Raw genomic sequence first — 21474 nt, forward strand, 5'->3', positions numbered from 1 at the left:
GACCCAAGTAGGTGGGAAACAAAGGAACGAAACTGTCCAGCGCGAGCACCTGCAGCTCATCCCTGGCAGACGCTTGAAAGGCACTTGGTTATTTACCAACTTACTGTGGGATAGGGGTGGGAGCAGAATACAGTGTACTTTCGGATGATGCCGTTCAGCTTGAGAGGGGGAAGCCAGGACACAAAGACCATGGAGGCTGAGGCCGCCGCTGCCTTCACGCCCGCGGGAGGACCTGGAACTGGAAGAGCCGTGCGTTTAGTCACAAGGTGGGGCCTCAACTTGGGCTTGCGGACCCACGCTTCCCAACACGACCCCACTCCGCGCTTACTGTTCAGCTCTTTCAGGATGAGCGTTATGGGTTCTGCTTTGCCCCCCCAAATGCATATGTTGAAGTCCTAACCCCCAGGACCACAGAATGACACTGTAATTGGAGGTAGGGTCTTTACAGAGGTAATCGAGTTAAAATGAGTTTGTTAGGGTGGTCCCTAATCCAGTACTTCTGGTGTCCTTATAAAAAGGGCCAGTTTAGACACAGAGACAGACATGTATAGAGGGAAGATGATGTGAAGACACAGGGAGAAGAGGACATCTATAAGCCAGTGAGAGAAGCCCAGAACAGATGCTTGTCTCAAAGCTCTCAGAGAGAACCAGCCCTGCAGACACCTTGATTTTGGACTTCTGGCCTCCAGAACTCAGAGACAGCAAATAAATTCCTAATGTTGGAGTCTGTGGTCCTTTGTAGCTCTAGGACCTAATATAGTCAGTTCTAGTCCCTCTTGCCCTGGGGAGTCTTCCCAACCCATTTCAGCCCCTGGCGACTTCCTGCCTCTGGATAACTGGAGAATTAACTTCTGGATCAGTCTCATTTCTGCTGCAGTTTTTGGCTTTGAATGTACTGGGGATGAACCTTTTGGATCCTGAATTTGAGAAGCATGAGGGTGAACTACCTCAGCCATCAGAGACCCCACCCTTGCTCACCCCAGTCATTTTGTAATGGCACCACTTTGGGCTCAGGAGAGGTATGGAAATATTGTTGATGAATAGGGATTATTGTGTCAAAGATTCACAGTATCCATGTAAGACAAACTCTCCTCTGTAAACCAGCTAAGAAGGCAGAACACGGTGGCAGCAATATTAAGCATGATTTGGGAGTGAGACTGAAGGCATGTCCCACTCCTCTTGTTCTTTTATTTTATTTTCCAGGTTGAAGAGGTGAGGGGGGGTGAGATGGCCAAGACACAGAAGATGCCAAAATGTCAAAGGTGCCAGTGAGGAAGGCATCAGAGCTCTTGCTTTGTTCCTCATTAACCTCACTGTCCACATGGAGGGCAACCACATTGATGGAGACATTGAATTTCAAACCAATAGAAGTCCCTTGCAAGCCCGTGGAGAAATTTGTGAGTCTTTTACTGCTTTGATGGCAATGCAACTGCTCAGTAAATCGTTTTGGAGTTGAATGTGCATCTCATAATTGTCACCTTGACTCTTCTAAGTCTGCATAACAAAACCAAGAGCTCTGGTGAGAACTAACTTGGGTTGGACATAGTCACCATTTGAAAATATAAAATCTTGGTAATCCATTTTTGGCAAGTCTTGCTGACAGCGGAAGGTCTAGAAAAGGTAACACACATAAGTGATAGATCCTGGGTTAAAAAAATCCCTTGAGAACAAACCTCTATCACGTGAGAGCAATGTCTAAGACATCCACAACCTAGTTCAGAGCTGCCAGGGCTCCTCCTGAACAACAAGGGCAGAGTGAACGTTTCCTGGGGATTTTAATCCTAGTAGACACCCTAGCTTAGCCAACACTCTCAGTCCTTTCCATAAAGCCCCTGGTTGGTGTTCACCACACTGAACACTCTTGCTGGACAGCTTCTCTTTAGGAGGCCAAGTAGTTTAGCACCAACCAGTTGAATGGTTGCTGAAGAGGAGTCAGTTGTATTTGTTTCCAACCTGTTTGTGACAATTGTACCTGTCATGGGTAATACTGTAAGTTAATTCATTACGTAAACCAATGAAATTCAAGTGCAAGAGAAAGCTGTTTCTATGACAGTTAATGGGACTACTTTGGAAAGACTTCCTTAGAGGTAAGTTAGAAAGAAATTAAAAAGAGAAAGAAATGAAGGAGGGAAGAACAAAAGGAATGAAGGAGGGAAGGAAGGAAGAAAGGAAAGAAGGAAGAAAAAAGAAAGGAAGGAAGGAAAGAAGGAAGGAGGGAAGGAAGAAGGGAAGACAAAAGGAAAGAAGGATAAAAAGAAAAGAAAGAAGAAAAGAAGGAAGGAAGAAAGGAAGGAAAGAAGAAGGCTAATCTATGTTTGGTCAGGACCACTGAGAAGAATGGGACATGTGGATTTGTCCCAATTTGCAAAAAGATCTTTGGTAAATGGTCACATGCTCTTACTTGAGACACCAGTTGAAAAATGCAGATGCTACACATTAAATACAGTTCATGGAGTAAAAGACGGCACAGAACTCCAATCTTTTCACCCAAAACTTTAAGAAGTGATCCTAAGTCATGTGATTAGAGAATGATTAGGGAATAAATACATATTTATATGTTTTAAGTTAAAATGCAACATTTCAGGTACTTCTTGGCCACTGTAAAGTTTGGTGATTCCTTGTTTTAAGTGATGATTTTCATGAGCATGCCTGTGTCACAGCCGATCAAGGGACTTTTACTGCACCATCTAAACTCGCAGTCGGCTCCTCCTACATGGATTTATGATCTATCTTACACAATCTTTCCTTGTATGGTTACTAGAACTTTGTACAATAAAATAACAACATAGAAAAGTTGAAGAACACGGCATTTTGAAAGTTTTCTGGATGACTGAGCTAATCTTTCCAGAGCTAGAACTTAACATTTTAGTTCTGGTTTGGACAATATCATAAAGTTTAAAGGTGTGGGCCCTGGAGCCTCACTGCTGGTTTCATGTGTCTCTACCACTTAGTTCCATGTCCTTGGCAAGCTGATTAACTGCTCTAAAAATCTTTAGTTCCCTCATTTATAAATCTACAACAATAATTGTGCCAGCTTATGTTTTTGTTGTTAGAATTATGAGATAACTCATGTAAATGATTTATTTATTGTTCTCTGTACAGTAAGCACCAAATAAGTTCTAGCTATCATCTCTAATAACCATCCTTATGTCCTTGGATTATATGTCACTAAATGATACTAGCCTTTACTTTGTGACTCAGTGGTGAATGACAAACACCAGACACTGAGAGTTGCAGAAGACAGAGATGGCATAGGATGGAGTAAAAAACGGTATATGTCTGTCTGGGACATATTTTCTTGAAACATTCTTAGTGACCACATTCCATTTTGGTAATCTGAGTTTTTCTTATGAAGGTCAAAACAAACTTGGGAAGTTTTCATGAATTCCTGGGCATCGTAGAGAGAAGTTCTGCATTCAAGTTTAATTGATTGCAGTAAAGAATGTGGCCTTCAGAGAATTCTCTCTTCTACATTCCTCCAATGCACCTGGACATCCCTTCTGAGCTGCAGATGCTTCTGTGTCTCATGTGTCCAATTGGCTGAGACATTTCACACAGGCACCTTAGACCGACATAGTCACAACAGGGCTCACCGTCTTCTATCCAAACCTGCACTTCTCTTGCCCCATCTCAGGAAGTGGCCCCACTATCTTCTCAGTTGCAAGAACCAGGACCTGGAATTGTCTCCTGCTGTCACTTGACGAGCCCTTTGGAGGTCCACATGGACACGACAGGTCAGCAGTTGGGCTCTCCCCCTGATTTGATGGTGCTCCCCAACACTGAGCTCTGTTTCAGTTCCCTGAACGTGGTTTGCTTCTCCCACCCCGGGCCCTTGGGATGCCATGATCCAGGGCCTTCGGATGCCTCTGTCTGGACTTTTTCCCACCCTCTGCCTTCTTCCTGGAAACTCTTACTCATCTCTCAGGTTCTAGTATGCTTCATTTCCTCCAGGAAGTCTTCCCTGATCACCAGCTTAGGTCAGGTCAGGGCTCCCATGTCTCTGTCGAGACTCTTCTTCATCATTGCACTTGATGCAATCCACTCAGGGGTGATCTATCAACGTCTGTCTCCCCCACTAGCTTGCAAACCCCACCATGCCCATCCTGTTTCTCTGCGTGTTTAGTTCCTGGGCCAGTATCTGGAACATACTAGATCCTCAATACAGATTTTCCAAGAGTGGAAAAATGATTTCATTCGTGTCTGTGTGGTAGGCAGGATTCTACAATGGGTCCCCAAGATCCTTACCTTCTAGTGTATGTGCCTGGGTGATTCCTTCCCCTTGAATGGGTGTGGCACCTGTTACTATGATGGACAGATTCCTCCCATGGGCAGGTTGTGCCATGTGGCAAAGGTGAAGGGCTTGTTCAGGTATCATTGAGGTCCTAATCCCTTGACTTTCAGTTAATGAAAAGGAAAGTTTCCTGGGTGGGCTGGGTTTAATCAGATGCGCCCCTTAGAAGAGGAGATGGAGGTCAGAGACAGAAGAGGTCAGAGGGATTGGAAGCCATGTGAGGCTTTCCTATTGGTCCTGAAGAAGGAAGCTACCATGCTGTAGGGGGTGTGACAGGGAGTAACAGGCAGCCTCTGGAAGCTGGTGACACCAGCCCCATAAACAAACAAACAAACAAACAAACAAAAAAAACCTGATCCCATAACCCGTGAGCCTGGGAGACCTTGACCTCAGATGAGAGCACAGGCCCAGCTCACACCATGATTCATCTGTGGGACCCTGAGCAGGGGACTCAGCTCAACCAGACCTGGATGCCTGACCCTTGGAAATAATGAGATAAGACATTTGTATTGTTTTAAGGTGTTAAGGTTGTAGCAATCTGTTCCACAGCATAGAAAATAAATACTAGTGGGTAAGCCCTCCTGTAACATACCTTCATGTAAAAATACCGCAATCATTTTTCTGAAACAGTATTGCCTTGTTCTGAAGTATGAATATCAGACAAAAGTCTGACTAAACACCCACACAGACACCGCAGTCAGCTTCATTTTTTTTCACCATCATTTTTCTGGTCTTAGTAAACAGCCACAGGCAGGTGTGTGTGTGTGTGTGTGTGTGTATGCGCATGTGCGTGCACAAACATGCATGTACATATGTGGTACACCATGGTAGCCAGATCCTTCTGAACCCACAACTTTTCAGTGGCTTTTCCTGAGCCATGCCGCGCCGTGCAGATGCTACGATCCTGGAGGGACATGTCACGTTCACAGCTGTCATCCCACCAAGCATGCACATATGTCCCTTTTCTCTTCCCATGTCCAGAAGACTTTAGTATTTTTGGCCTTTCCTCTCACTAGAGCAAGAGTGTTCAAACATTCTTTAAATGTTTGACTGATCCTTTAACCAAACCATCATGTGGAAACCCAGCACATAACACAAGTGGAACTGTGGTGGCCCTTGAAGCTGGGGTCAGGGAGAGAATGGAGTCTCCCACTGGGCCTCTTGCTTAGCACTGGGCACCGCTGAGGCCCACCTAGTTGGAGGTAAGAACCTAGTTTGGGATCCACTGCAGTGGAGGGAGTGTGGAAAACCATGTGGTAGAATCTCTTCTAGGACATCTTGTCCATCGTGTTGCTGGTATACCTGCCACTGCACAGGGCACACTACCACAGGCTGTAGTGCACTGGAATCTTAAGCAGTGTTGATTGGCAGTACTTCCCAGTGTCTACTGAGGGGCAGCACCACTGGTGGCTATGCAAACACAACATGCAATCTACCCCCCTTCAGGTCTACTGAGGTGTGGTCACATAGTCACCCCAGCACACGTCACAGGCACACACTATCCACACCTTCACAAGTATGTATGGCTCAAAGTATGGGTGGTCAGAAGATTCAGAGGTATCCGGATGTCAGCTTATTTTTTTGCTTCCTCTTAGCTCTACTTTCAGATCTCCTCCCAATGAGATTGCTAATTGACGGTGGGGAGCGAGTAGACATCACATATTACACCTGCTGCTGGCCCTCTCACATGTGCCTTCAGAGTTATGTGCATTAGTGATGTGTTCAGTAAATATTTGAACTTAACTATCTCTATCGATACATACGCAAAGTTTACTCTTGTGTAAAGGGATCAAGGCTGAAACTAGCTTTTGCCTTCAGAATGAAAATAGCAATTGGAAGATTAATAGATTGCATTTTGTTTGTGTTCTCTTTCCTTACGGCTTGGCTCGTATTATAGTATTGGCAAATAAAATGGCATCAGGATTTCACAACTGTTTTTAGAAGTCAGGATTAGTTGTTCTTGTGCTCAAAAACAGAAAGCCAGATCACCAAGTCATCCTTTGTGTTTCTGCAGCCATAACAGGGGTACAAGTTCTCATTGATTGAGCAGTCCTGGAAAGAGAACGTGAACTGTGAGCAGTAGTCACAGACCCCAAAAAATATGTCCACGCACCTGAGTCTATATTTATGGATAAAAGATGATATCCATGGCCCTGAGACTCTGACTACAGGCATGAGAATATGTCCATGCACCGGAGACTATAGTTATGGGTAAGAGACTATGTCCATGGCCCTGAGATTATGACCACAGACATGAGAATGTGTCCATGGAGCTGTGACTATGTCTATGAGCCCAAGAATCTTTAGATAGAGGTAGAGAAACCAGCTTTAGAGAACAAGCACAGACTTGTCCTCTAAACAAATATTTCTATTGCAAATAATCCCTTGCAAAAGTAAATTTTTGCCTTTATTAGGGTTAAGTTTCTCTTTTTAGTATGACCAGTGACCTAATAACACAGTTTAAGCCTCCAGGCTTCCTAGATTAGGAAGACTGGTACAGGACGTGTGTCTGGCATAGACAACTGAATCGGATGCTCACTGTTAATGTAGCCATCTTTCTTTGCTTGCAAGAAGACTGATAAATGCTGAAACTTCAACCTGAGCCTAAAATAGTACCTTATTGAGAAAGAACTGAGCAAATGTTGGTAATTATTATTTTACTGGACATCTATCTGTATTTTTATACAATTTAATCGAAATTGTAAGTGTAATCCAAACTTCAAAATTACAAAGCTTTCTCATTGAAGTATAAACAGGATCTGTAATCAATTCGACTGTGCATTTGTTCTCTGAATTGGACTTTGTCCCTTCTTCCAATCAGATAAATAAAATTGCATTTAATTCTGTAAACTGCTGAAATGCCTAATTAGGTATTGAGTCTACAAAAGTGGTTGACACAATTCTTCACCATTTCTAAATTATTGAATTTTTCATGTGAACCTGGGAGATAAAGTGATATTATTCTAGTTTTTCTCTTCTTCCACCCAATCTTCACTCCACCTCTTTTTTCTTTTTGAGACAGAGTCTCGCTCTGTCACCCAGGCTGGAGTGCAGTTGCACGATCTCAACTCACTGCAGCCTCTGCCTCCTGGGTTCCAGTGATTCTCCTGCCTCAGCCTCCTGAGTAGCTGGGATTAGAGGTGCCCACCACCACACCCGGCTAATTTTGCATTTTTAGTAGAGACAGGGTTTCACCATGTTGGCCAGGCTGGTCTCGAACTCCTGGCCTCAAGTGATCCACCACTCCACTTCTTTTTGAAAATGCAGACTTATCCTAAAGAAATACTGACACTCAGTTCTGCATAGTCGTTGTCCCATACCACCAGCAAAAGTGGGATTCATGGCATCTTCCTTGGGGTAACTGGGGTACCCAAGGCAGGGTTTTCCATAGTCAATCCCAGCTCCATACACTATCAGCACTGGAGACAAAAGCAAAGCATAATTGATTGACAAATTAGACCTTGGGCCTTGGGGTCAAGTTTTGAGACAGAACTCTATGGTTCTCAAAACTAGAATATTAATTAAAAATTGATCTAAAATTGTGAGTTAATAAGGATCTGTGAAGAGCCTTCCCTTCTTATTGGATTTCTGTACATTCTTCTAAAAATGCAGATGCAAAACATTTTGTGGATGATCAATTTGCTCTTTAAATAATAATTCCAGTGACATTTGCATTATTGCTTAGCAATGTAAAAAGGAGTATTTCACCCCTACTCTGAAGGAGTGGATAGCAAATAATCAAATATTGAGCGTCAGGAAGCATCCCACTCTGTGGCAAGCAGGTGTTTTCAGACACCACTTCAGCTCTCATGCATCGGTTCTGTGCAGTCTGATTTTGCTACAGCAGATTGTCCCTGAGGACCATCCAGTTCAGAGACGCTTAGGTAAGGTGCCCAAAGACCCACGGGCAGCAGGCGACAGAGCCAGCATTTGCACAGCTCTTTGTCTGTTACATTTTTAAAAAATTAAATTATGGCTGTCTTCACTCAGGACTTGGCTTTCTACATATCTCTATTGATGTGTGACTTCCTAATGGCATTACATTTGAACCTTAGATTTCCCTAAATAATCCATTTTCTTAGAGCAGAACTGGCTGACACCTGCACATTCCCTGGAAGAACTACCTGTGCATTTTAGAAAAAAACTAAAGCAAATGAGGATTAGTTTGGGTGTAGACATTATAATGTGAGAAGGGCTACAGAGGCAGCAAAAACACCAGGTGAGAGTGGATGCCTGGGGCTGCTCAGAGGAGCAAGGCCTGGCTTGCCAAGGTGAGAGCAGAGAGTGAGGTGGAAGATGGCAGGCTCAGAATAACAGGGAGTCATTGTCAGGGGCAGAAAGGCTGAAGAGAAGAGCGTATCATGGCCCCTGAGCAGGTGTTCTTTGCTTCCATCAGAGCAGATATGGGATAGAATAACAGCATTTTTGATACTCTAGTAGTGGTGGAGATAGCATAGACCTCAAACCTGCCCGTACACAGGAGGTGACCAGCAATGGCCAACAGCTTTCCCGCACCTATACTGCTTGGGGAACAGAGTCCCGGCAAGAAGACAAAAGTTGCAGAGACAATCCAGCACAGCATTTAGGTCTGCTAATGTCTCATCTCAATGTATACTTCTGTGCTGGAATATTTTGGGAAGGTTCTACGTGGGCATCAATTTGACATCAGTTGCTCCTTCCTTTATTAAGGTGGAGGCTACTTTTCTCACTACCACAGTAGTATTTATCAGAACTTATCTGTTCCTTAAACAGGCTTGGCTAAGGCCCCTCAGAGCTTCCCTTAAAATAATACAGAATCTTTGTTGTATGGTTTTTGTACGTTTGGGTAATAGTCACATAACCCAATCCAAATTGTAAGGAACAGCAAGAATTATTGTTGTAGAACAAAATGAGCAGCAATTTAAATTTTTACTAAATCACCATGAATTCTTGCAAGAATTAAAAAAAATTAACATGAAGTTCTCAAATTAAGGACTTATTCTAAAGTGATTCAGCTGGCAAAGAATAATAGAACTTCAGTCTTTACATAATTTTCAAGAAGTGGAAGGATGGATTTAATCAGAGCTTACACTAATAGCTGAATAGCTACTAAAATTATTCTAACAAGATACAAAACATGTATGACAAGTATTACAGCTCTAGGATAAAATGAGTTTTTATGTACAATAATACTTGGCCAAAAAAAAAAAAAAAAAAAAGAAAAGAAAGAAGAAAAAATATAGAGGAAGAAGAAGCAATGGATTAGACACATCAAGCAAAGGCAAGAGAGGAAGTTAATGGTCTGAATTGCACTGGGATATTTTGGGAGGGCAGCAAAGGTTTGCACTGAGAATAGCCTGATGAACTGCAGGGTAAAGGCAAGTGAGCTCTCTGTGACCCAGCCCTTCCAGCAATTGCTGGGACCCGCCGCCCACCCGTCTCTCACCATCCTCTTTGGTCCGGGTGAAGATCTGCTCACTCCTGACCCCGTCTCCTGCGCGGGTGAAGGCCAGCACCTGGATGCTGTAGTTGGTGTACTTTTCCAGCCCATCCAGCTCCAGTGAAGGCTGTGTGGTGGTGATGTTTTTAATCTCACCCAGCTCTGCAGGACAAGAACAAGAAAACAAAATCCCACTTCTGAGCCCATTTCTGCTCATTTTTCGCACTGTTCCCACTGACTGTCCCTGTGCCATGCCATCACCCATCCAGCCATCATCTGGACACGAGAATTCTCAAAGGGACTGTGCACAGTCACCCTGTGAGCTCACGGTGTCATGTGGCCCTTTGGAAAAGAACATTCACACCAAACTGCTCCAGAACACAAGGCAGAATATTGGTCTGGAAAACGAAGCAATTCGCTCCAAGTTAAGTGTTATCAACCCAAGGCCAGCACCAGGGCTGCCACTCATCCTTCAACAGGTGCTAATGAGGAATGTCCCCTGCACCCCTAGCAGCACACTTAGGGCGACACACACACGCTGCATACTCGGCAGCCCCACTGCTAACTATTTGTTAGGAAGCTTCTGCAAGCTGAGGGGTTTTATTGTTATTTTAAACAAGCTCTACTTTAACATACATGTATTTTTAAGTACCTAACTTCATCTTAAATATCTGATCTACCCTCTTCAGCAAGTTTCAAGTCTATAAGACAGTGTCTTTAACTATAGTCACCACTTTGTACCTTAGATCTCCAGAACTTATTCATCTTGCATAACTGAAACTTTGTATCATTTGGGGGTGGAGGAAGAAAATGGCAACTATGTGAGATGGTGGACCTGCTGTTAATTAGCTTGATTGTGGCAAGCATTTCACATTGGATACATACATCAAAACAAGCTGCATGCCTGAAATATACGCAATTTTTATTTGTCAGTTATACCTTAATAAAGCTGAAAAGATAACATATTTAAATAAGAAAAAGATACACCTGAACTGAGTGGCTCAGCCAACCCCTCTTACCTGGAGTGAACTCCTCTCAGCTTCAATCCTGAAGTGACATGCTCATGTGTCAGAAACTTGGTGTCAGCTAAAAATGCTTCACTTTCAGGAGTGGGATCAACTAATAATATTCACAGATGGAACACTATGCGCTCTCATCTCCAGCATATGATACACGGTAATTTGAGAAAACTTACAAATGATGTGCTAAGTACTTCCTTGGTGTTTGGCTGATGGGTTTTGAAATGAGTCACCTTCAGAGCATGAGAAGGGCCTGAGAACTGTTCCCCTAGGGGAAGGGGCTGTCAGCGACACATTGGTATCCAGAGCAGGCCAGTTACCCCAAGAGACCAGCAGGTCCGGGGAGTTCCTTGTTGAACAGGTCTGCTTTGGCTACATTTAGAGAACAATCCAGTTGCTCGTCAATGCCTCTCACTCTCCCTGGCCTCCATATAGGGAGTGGATGTGACATGCATGCCTGCCTAGGTGCCAGCGCTATGCTCTTCTAAGTACAGATAGTAACTTATACAACCAGCAGAGTTATTCAATTACTTTTGCAACCCATTCATTTTACAGACAAGGAAGTCGAGGGGCAGAGAGGATCAAGGAGCCCAGCACAGTGGCTGAGGGCACAGGCCGTGGATCTCAGCTGCTCTCCTCAGTTGCTCTGGGAAAAAGCAGAAAATGGGCTGAAAATGGAGGCACCCACGAGTCGTCCTGTCGGCTAGATTAAACGGGCTTTTGCTTTTTGCCTGTCTTGGTTTTCCTTCCCGCTCATTGTTTTTCTTTTCTCGTGTGTCCAGGATATTGCACAGAAGTTCACAAATGAATAGCCATGTATTTTGTGATTATGATGACTGTGGAACATCTTTTGTTAGTCTTTTTTTTGTCACCAAAAAGATCAATGTGGAATGGATACAGCATTAAAGGAGAATGGCAAATACTGCATGGGATGGCTGAGGCCTGTCGCTCACATGCCAGAGAGCCCCTGTGCCTTCTAGGAGTTGCAAGAAGAGGGGTAAAGGGGCTCCATGTGGCTCCCACAGTCCAGGCTCCAGTCGGAGCCGAAGGCCTGGGACCACCAGAAGCAGACAATTCTGTAGGCTGGGGCTTTGCTGAGGAGGGAGCAGGGCGAGGATGGGCCTAAGACAGGCCTTTGGACTCCTGTCTTCTAGGGAGGCCAGCAGGGTGCCAGCTGTTAGAGGTCACAATTTGGAAATCTCAATGGAGGGCTTACAAAAATGAGGAGAATGTCTGCACATGTGTGGTCACCAGGCAGTCAAAATATCAATCCTTGGTTGTCCCAGATGGATTGGAAATTCTCATCTCTGAAGGATGGGTCTTTCCATATTCAATTATATTCCTTTTCCTGAATATATTTCACATAAATCTTTTGGATTAGGATAAAAACCCAAATGTAACCAGACATGATGGCTCATGCCTGTGGTCCCAGCTACTTGGGAGGCCAAGGTGGGAGGATCGCTGGAGCCCAGGAACTGGAGGCTGCAGTGAGCTGTGATTGTGCCACTGCACTCCAGCCTGAATGACAGAGCCAGACCCTATCTTTAAACAAACTAATTAAAAACTCATATGCTAATGGACAAACTTTAAATATAGAACTCATTCAGATCTTTTCAGATTTAGAAACTTCACTGTCAAAGATCACACACATACATCCCTACAGATATATACACACACAATCAATAAAAATACAGCTGAGGGGAGGGGCTGGTCAGGGCAGGGTGCTGGGAGCTGGTTATGAGACTTTGATGAAGGTCTTTTTTTCCCAAGAGTGCAGGGTGTCCACCTCACAGAAAAAGTAGGATCATTTCACAATACAGGAGAAAACTGTGACCCTCTGGCCATGCAACTCTTGAATCAGACAGAATGAAGAAGAGGAGCCTGTTGGGGAGGGAGAAGGACAACCTGGCCTCTCTGATCTTCTTAAAGAGAGCAAACACTTGGCTGGGCATCGTGGCTCATGCCTGTAATCCCAGCACTTCGGGAGGCCGAGGCGGGTGGATCACAAGGTCAAGAGATCGAGACCATCCTGGCTAACACGGTGAAACCCCATCTCTACTAAAAATACAAAAAATTAGCCTGGTGTGGTGGCGGGCACCTGTAGTCCCAGGTACTCGGGAGGCTGAGGCAGGAGAATGGCGTGAACCTGGGAGGCGGAGCTTGCAGTGAGTCGAGATTGCACCACTGCACTCCAGCCTGGGCAACAGAGCGAGACTCCATCTCAAAAAAAAAAAAAAAAAAAGCAAACACTCAAAATGATTAAAAATGCTAATAGTTAATATACTAATTAGAATTAACATTTGGATGTTTACTCATTAGCCGGTTCCAGTTATTTTGATTAACTAATTTATCATGAACCATGAAGACGAAGGCAGTCAAGACCCCAATTTTAAGATTTCTAAAACTACCTGAGCCACAGTTTGCTCTATCTGCTAGAACGCCTCATAGACTGTGAAGAAAGGCTATTTTCCCGATGACAGATACTGGTTGACTAGCAGATATGGAAGAAATAAAAAGCAAAGAATGAAAAAAAAGAAAGCCAGATACAAAACTGAGTGTTTAGTTTGCCATTCTTTTTAACGCTTTTTCTTTTTAAACATGAATTTCTACAGTCTAGCTTTCATGCCCCTGTAGGGCTGTTTAATACACACACACACATACACACACAGACACACACACACACACACACACACACATTAACTGAAGTGTATTGTTCAGTTGAGGTCATGAGTGAAATAAAATTAAAAATATATATAAAATAAATTTAGATATCAGATTTTTTCTATTACAAATTTTGTTTTAAACAAAATAGTTTTGTGTGTTTATATCTTGCCTCATTCTCAGAGGGTTTTAAGGCAGAAAACAATAGGTGTGGGAACAGCTTCTGAAGCAAGCCCCAGCTGCCCACACACTCCAGTTGGCACCGAATTGTTGCGTCCTTTCAGAATGTACCATTTTTACCATGAAGAAAGATGGATGAGATGGAAGGTAGCAAAAATTCAGAGGAAAACGGTAACTTTTCAAAGGATACAATTTTCCTGGCAATCTCAAACAAATTGTTTCTGTCAGGCCTTAACCATGGTTTAACTTTCTGACCGTGAAAAAAATAATCAGAAAATTCATCAAAATATTGTTTATTTAACCTTCCCTATCAAATATACTAACCAGTTTTATATCATCTGATCACATTAACAACAGAAGTCTTTCTTAGATATATTTTGGAAAGTATTCGGGCTATTGCTAATTACAGTGGTAGTAACAATATTTGCCCCTCTCAGCCTGTGTGAACATGTGGGGTGTGTGTGTGGTGTTTCTGGTATGTGATGTGCATGGTGTGTGTGTGCCTGTGTGTGTGGTGTGTGTGTATGGTGTGTGTGTGTGGTGTGTGTATGCGATATACGTTGTGAGTAGCATGGGGTGTGTTGTGTGTTGTGTGATGTGTGGTGTGGTGAGTGGTGTATGTGGGGGGTGTGTGTGGGGTGTGCGTGGTGTGGTGTGTGTGTATGTGTGGTGTAGTGTGCAGTGTAGTGTGTGGTGTATTGGGGGTGTGTGTGGTGTGTGTGTGCATGTGTATGCAGAGTGTGTGTAGTGTATGTGGGGTTTGTGTATGTGTGGTGTGTGGCATATACGGGGTATGTGTGGTGTGGTATGTGGTGTATGTGAGGTGTGTGTGGTGAGTGTGTGGTGTATATGTGTGGTGAGGTGTGTGGTGTATGTGGGGTATGTGTATGTGGGGGGTGTGTATGTGGTGTGCGTGTGGTGTGATACGTGGTGTATGTGTGGTGTGGTGTGTGGTGTATGTGTGGGTATGTGTGGTATGGTGTGTGGTGTATGCGGGGTGCATATGTGTGTTGTGTGTTGTGTGTATGTGTCATGTGGTGTGCAGTATATGTGGGCTGTGTGTATGTGTGGTGTCTGTGGTCTGTATGTGTGGCATAGTGTGCAGTGTATGTGGGGTATGTGTATGCGTGGTATGTGTGGTGCGTGTACGTGTGGTGTGGTGTGCGGTGTATGTGGGGTGTATGTATGGTGTGTGTGCATGTATATGTGGGGTGTGTGTGTGATGTGTATGTATGGTGTGTGTGCATGTGTATGTGGGGTGTGTGTGTGATGTGTATGTATGGTGTGTGTGCATGTGTATGTGGGGTGTGTGTGGTTTGTATGTGTGGTGTGGTACGTGGTGTATATGGGGTGTGTGTGGTGTGGTGTGTGGTGTATGTGAGATGTGCCTGGGGTTGTGGTATGTGGTGTGTGGTGTGTGTGTAGTGTGTGTGTAGTGTGTGGTGTGTGTGTGTGTATGTATGTGTGGTGTGTGTATGCATGTGTATGTGGGATGTGTGGTGTGGTATGTGGTGTGTGTATGTGTGGTGTGTACGTGTGGTGTGATACATGGTGTATGTGGGGTGTGTGTGGTGTGGTATGTGAATCCTGAAAAGCTGAGGCAGGTCTCAGTTAATTTAGAAAGTTTATTTTGCGAAGGTTGAGGACGTACCCACAACACAGCTTCAGGAGGTCCTGACAACACTTGCCCAGAGTGGTCGGGGCACAGTTTGGTTTTATACATTTTAGGGAGACATGAGACATCAATCAATATAGGTAAGAAGTACATTGGTTCGGTCTGGAAGGCAGGACAACCTGAAGGAAAGGCAGGAAGACTGGAAGTGAGGAGGGGACTTGCAGGTCACAGGTAGGTGAGAGGGGAAGGGTTGCATTCTTTTGAGTTTCTGATCAGCCTTTCCAAAGGAGGCCATCAGATGTGCATCTATCTCAGTGAGCAGAGGGATGACTCTGAATAGAAAGGGAGGCAGGTTGGCCCTGAGCAGTTTCCAGCTTGACTTTTCCTTAGTGATTTTGGGGGCCAAAAACATATTTTCCTTTCATAGGTGTATGTGGTGTTTGTGTACGTGTGGTGTGGTATGTGGTATATATGGAGTGTGTGTCGTGTGGTGGGTGATGTATGTGGGGTTTGTGTATGTGTATGAGGGCTGTGTGTCATGTGGCGTGTAGTATATGAGGGATGTGTGTGTGGTGTGATATGTGGTGTATGTGGGGTGTGTGTGTGGTGTGTATGTGTGGTGTCTGTATGTGTGGTGTGTGTGGTGTGATGTGTGTGGTGTGGTGTGTGGGGTGTGTGTGTGGTGTGTATGTGTGATGTCTGTATGTGTGGTGTGTGTGGTGTGGTGTGTGTGCTGTATGTGGGGTGTGTGTGTGGTGTCTGTATGTGTGGTGTCTGTATGTGTGGTGTGTGTGGTGTGGTATGTGTGGTGTATGTGGGGTGTGTGTATGTGTGGTGGGTGTGCATGTGTATGTGTGTTGTGCGTGAGGTGTGGTGTGTGGTGAGTGTGGGATATGTGTGGTATGTGATGTATGTGAGGTGTGTATGTGTGGTATGGTGTGTGGTGTATGTGGGGTGTGTGTATGTGTGGTGGGTGTGCATGTGTATGTGGGGTGTGTGTGAGGTGTGGGGTGTGTGTGAGGTGTGGTGTGTGGTGAGTGTGGGATATGTGTGGGTGTGGTGTGGTATGTGATGTATGTGAGGTGTGTATGTGTGGCATGGTGTGGGGTGTGTGTATGTGCGGTGCGTGCGCACGTGTATATGGTGTTGGTCAGCAGTCACTTCCTGCTCAATGTCTATGGGAATCCAGTCAGCCCCGGAGGCCACAGTCTGAGGAGTTTGTGCGAAAGGGTCCAGTAGCCCCGTGAACTGACCTGCTTCATAAACGAAATCTCTCAGGTAGCAGGAGGAGTGACCATTCGCAGGCAGGTTCGTGTTTCTGAAGGTTTCTTGCTTATCTTTCGGAAATGAAGTGCAGACTTCTACATTGCACATTTATCTCATCACTTTGATTTTAATCCCATGAGTGAAAGTATCTTTAAAAAGCTGCATGCACACTCCCAAGCATTTCTTTATTCAAAGAATTATGTTTTTGAATATTCAAGTTTTCAAAGCTTTAAAGGTATGAAGCCATATCTTTCATTTTAGAATGAAGATGCCAGCAGGCAATGCTAGCAAATGTGAGTGAGCTTAGAAAATATGGGTGATGTGGATGAAGTCACCACTGGATTCTGGAAATATTTCCAACAAGAACAGAAGAGACATCTTAGCATAACACTGACTTTTGAAGAACATTAAGGGTATTTAATTTCATCCGCCTAATATAAGGAGTAGAAATCAGAAGAAACATATGTAATGATATCCTATGGTATTTTGTCCATAAAATAGATGACTTTTGCAAATTTTCATTGCTCTCTACTCTGTAGTGTTTTTAAACTTTGTCTTTAGGTGGGAGGGGTGAAGGTGTTACAGAATCATCTACTTAAATCTACCTTTCTGTGGGGCTGTCCCTTCTTGGGTCTGTGGTTCCGTATTCATTAGCATCTCCCTTAGTCACTGGTCTGGAACCTCCACAGGGACAGACACAGCAACCTTGGTGTTTCCCATGAGCTCAGTGTCGAGTGGGTGTTTGGCAAATGTGTCTACTGCAGGACCAAGGGGGGGTCCTTCTAGATCGCCTCCCATGGCTGGTACTGCTCCAAGTACTACATGTGGCAACAAAGGCATGAGGTCTGGTCTCAGTCCTGAGAAACACATCCAGTTAGGGACATGCAGAGCTAAGGCTCAAAGGCCTGTACTCGCTGAGCCAGTAATGCTTGTGCTGCTCATGTGTCTTCTTGCCTTTACTGTTGCACCAACCATGGAGGCTCCTGCCACCTGTGGGGCCCTATGTTTACCTGCATGAGGACAGGGGAATGCCTGGTAGAACAGATCCAGGTGGTCCTGAGCAGGGAAGGGATAGGTCTTTGACTGCATTTGCCCAAAATTAGAGGTGAGCACTCATCAGGGATCACACCCAGTCAGAGGGGCTGAAAGAAGCCCCAGGCTGGGCGTGGTGGGTCACACCTGTAATCCCAGCACTTTGGGAGGCCAAGGCGGGCAGATCATTTGAGGCAAGGAATTCAAGACCAGCCTGGCCAAGCCAGCGAAACCCCATCTCTACTAAAAATACTGAAAATTAGCCAGCCGTGGTGGTGCATGCCTGTAATCCTAGTTACTTGGGAGGCTGAGGCAAGAGAACTGCTTGAGCCCGGGGAGGTGGAGGTTGCAGTGAGCTGAGATCGTGCCACTGCATTCCAGCCTGGGTGAAAGAGGGAGAACCTGTCTCAAAAAAAGAAAAGAAACCCCAAACAAGAGGGAAGGTACTGTCCAGTGACAGGGGCCGCAGGAGGGGGCTGGAAATGGAGGGCAGGGGAGGAGTCAGGTGTGGGCCCCCCAGGCTTGGGACAGAGACAGTGAGCAGACTTCCAGAGGCCTTTCCTATTGGGGGCTGCAGCCTGGCTCTGCCCCAGCACACTCACGCAGCCCGGCCCAGCCTGGTGGGCACCACTCTCAGCCTGAGGGTGAAGACACTGAGGTGTCGCACCAAGAAACTTGTGGCCCCAATCTTATGGCCACTTGAGAAAGTCATTTATTCAAAGTCTTGCCCTAAACAAACAGGAAAATTTTGCCCTACCACTTGAAATACACACACACACACACACACACACACACACACACACACACACACACAATAAAGAACAAGGAAAAGAGAGAGGAGGAGAAGGGGAAGGAAGAGGAGAAAGAGAAACAGGAGACAAAATGGGGGGGCTCTGAACTTCCTGGCCCCCTCCTGAGTACCCCACTCCATGTGCCTGGGCACTCTTCCCACACCCACTTACAGCACAACTATAGGAACTTTAACGTTTCCCCACTGAGTTCTATTTGGGAAATAGGAAGAGGCCAACATTTTAGAATACATATTACACAGAATGTTCTAGATAGAGATGGAGGTTTTGGTGCTGCCTGCAGAGCCTTGACATAGACACTCATAATTAGGAAAATACATCCATGTTGAAATTTCCCAAGTGCTGCCCCTGCCTAGGCTTCAACTTGAGTTTAGAAGGTATGTGATGTTTTAAACAGAGAGACCTGTTCAAATGTCAGATGAGGGATGACAGAAAAGGGGAAAGTGTCTATTGATAAAGAGGTACCCTCCATATCCTGAGCCCCTTGTTAGGAACTAGGAGGGGTCTGCAAATTCCATCATGCATTCTCTGGAGGCAAACCCAAAGTCCTGGTTTAGTCCTCTTACCTCCGTCCATGAGGTTGGCCCAGTAAATGACTCTGAACCCCTGGAGAATTCCATTCAAGGCTTCCTTGGAAAGTGTGGACCAGGATATTGATATGCTTTCTGGTGATGTTGCTATGGCTTGGACATTTTCAGGGGGGTAACTGGGCACTGAAATCAAATAATTAGAATCTGTAATAACTGTGGGTGGTTTATGAGCAAAGCAATACTGAAAAAGCAACATATTTTAATATTTCAATATGCAAGCAAAAAATTGCACTCAACCCCAAAATGAAAGAAAAAATAACAAAGATCACTTCTCTGGATAAATCTTATGATAACTCCGTACTCAGTAAAATATCATGAATCAATGCATATATTCTAATGGATTCCATAGTCTGTCTCTCTTTCCAACTTAGTTTCTTTACTTTTAGGACAGTTATTGGGACTTGAGTTGTGTACCCTTCTTAATTTTATTGCCTGAGTAGAAAATCATTGTTTGTCTGATTTATTTCCCCCTTACTCTTGGAATTTACTTCTTTAAGTTGCATTTACTTTATAGAGTACAGTACCTCTGTATTTAGTAATATCTGGCATATAAACTGGAAGCTGAACCACTGTAAAGTGCTAAAAAGTAGAAATATAATCATAGGTTTCTCCTGTCTCATCCTCATCCCTTTCCCTAGAGGGAAGACAGACCATAGACGAGGAGACAGGTCAGAAGAATATTGAAAGTATTTTTAGTACTGAGCTTTTGTAAACCTTAAATGTTGGCGCTAGGAAGGGGGGTGCAAAATACTGGCTGAGACACGCATCTTAATGAAAAATGAGCATTGAAGCAAAAACAAAGGAATATTTAACGACTGTTGCAATTATGAAGATAGACAATTCCAGTGTTCAGGCTGCAAGTCATTGAAGACTCCTCTCCTCGCAAAAATTGTCAGAAAATACAGGTGCAAGTCCTATCTCCTTCCTGAAATCTGTGATCAAGGGCCGGGCGCGGTGGCTCACGCCTGTAATCCCAGCACTTTGGGAGGCGGAGGCAGGCAGATCACGAGGTCAGGAGATCGAGACAATCCTGGCTAACACGGTGAAACCCCGTCTCTACTAATAATACAAAAAATTAGCCGGGCGTGGTGGTGGGCGCCTGTAGTCCCAGCTACTCGGGAGGCTGAGGCAGGAGAATGGCGTGAACCCGGGAGGCGGAACTTGCAGTGAGCTGAGATCGCACCACTGCACTCCAGACTGGGAGAGAGAGCGAGACTCCGTCTCAAAAAAAAAAAAAAAATCTATGATCAAATGGCTAACTGCACAAGGGGTAAATGTAGTGCCAGCTTCCTGCCTTCAAAGCTACCACTTATTGCTACAAATAACCCCATATCTTAACTTTCTGCCTAAAACACTGTGCCTCTGGATACCAGGGTTTTCTATTTTCAACCAGTACTGGAAATTTGAGCTTCTGGGTTATTCTCAGTGTCATGGTGGAAGGGGCTAATTAATTTATCTCGGCCGCTAGGGGGCGATCGATCACTGTGTGATCTGAAAATTCCTTTTCTCTGTGCTCAGAATGCTTGAAAATAGGAAGCAATAAAAAAAATAATAAATTAAAAAAGTTTCTTAACATTTGGGAGAAAGTTTTTTAGCAAATAGCACTTCTGTATTCTCGTGAGACTTCTGCAGTAATAGACAGAGCCTTGTTTTCACTCCAGAAAAGCCCAATTCTTGTACCTGAAATGAATGAGGAAGAGTCTGAAAAGGGAGGGACTTGCTGGCTTTGCAATCCAGCCCTGCCCCAGTGGGGCGAATCAGCAGGGTGGGCGAGGTCACGAGGGAAGGCTTTTCCACCCGAGACCCCAGGCCCTGCAGGTCACTGCAAAGTCGGGGGGCGGGGGAGTGCGAGGTTGGGGGAACCCCAGGGCAGACCCGAGGGAATCTTTGCGGAGGGAAAAGCCACGACCAGGCCCCGGCCGAACCTACCATCCTCGAGAGTGGTGGTGATGATTTCCTGAGAAGAAGGCCCCGTGCCGGCCCGGTTACAGGCCTGCACCACCAGGCCGTACTGAGTGAACTTATTCAGGTTGTCCAGGGTGTAAACCTCACTGTCCCCGCTGGTGTCGACACTGATAATGTTGAATTGGAAGTTACCCCCAGTGCTGTACTCTCGGTAACCTATTTGGTAGCCACGGATAATCCCATTTTGCAAATGTTTCTTGGGAGCCTAAACAGGAGAGAAAAGAACACACTAAAGAAGTCTTGAGGTAGGACAAGAGCGAAATCAACGCCCACACCCACGTAGGAAAGCAGAAATAAAGTGGAGTCATCGCCACGATGCTGGGGGGAGGGGGGGGGGTGGTCCGGTAGCAGCCGCAAACCCACGTACAGTGCTTGGTCTGTGCCAGGCACCCTTCCTTTACCTGTGAATGCATCCAGCCCTCCCTGACCCTTTGAGCCATTGGACCATCAATGGACACAGGAGGTCACCTGACTATACATGGCAGGAGGGGAATCTGAACCTGGGTGTTGGGCCCCAGAGCCTGCGCTCTCATTCTGTCCTTCATGCTGTCCTGGTTGACTTGTCTAATTGGCGAGAAAGTGTCAAAATACAGATCATGTTTGTGGCATCTCCAGGTACGGTTACAA

General features: G+C 45.0%; 1 protein-coding gene across 1 annotated transcript in view; it reads right to left on the reverse strand.

The window, feature by feature from the left end:
* DSCAM (DS cell adhesion molecule) overlaps positions 1-21474 on the reverse strand; it is an 828718-nt gene that overhangs the window by 97324 nt on the left and 709920 nt on the right. Inside the window, exons 17-20 of the mRNA XM_054468799.2 lie at positions 20812-21052; positions 18859-19005; positions 9717-9872; positions 105-238 (exon numbers count right to left, since the gene is read on the reverse strand). Of these exons, the coding sequence (XP_054324774.1) occupies positions 105-238; positions 9717-9872; positions 18859-19005; positions 20812-21052 (678 nt within the window). The remainder of the gene's footprint in view (positions 1-104; positions 239-9716; positions 9873-18858; positions 19006-20811; positions 21053-21474) is intronic.

The sequence above is a fragment of the Pongo pygmaeus genome, chromosome 22, assembly GCF_028885625.2.
Source record: "Pongo pygmaeus isolate AG05252 chromosome 22, NHGRI_mPonPyg2-v2.0_pri, whole genome shotgun sequence".
Taxonomy (NCBI): domain Eukaryota; kingdom Metazoa; phylum Chordata; class Mammalia; order Primates; family Hominidae; genus Pongo; species Pongo pygmaeus.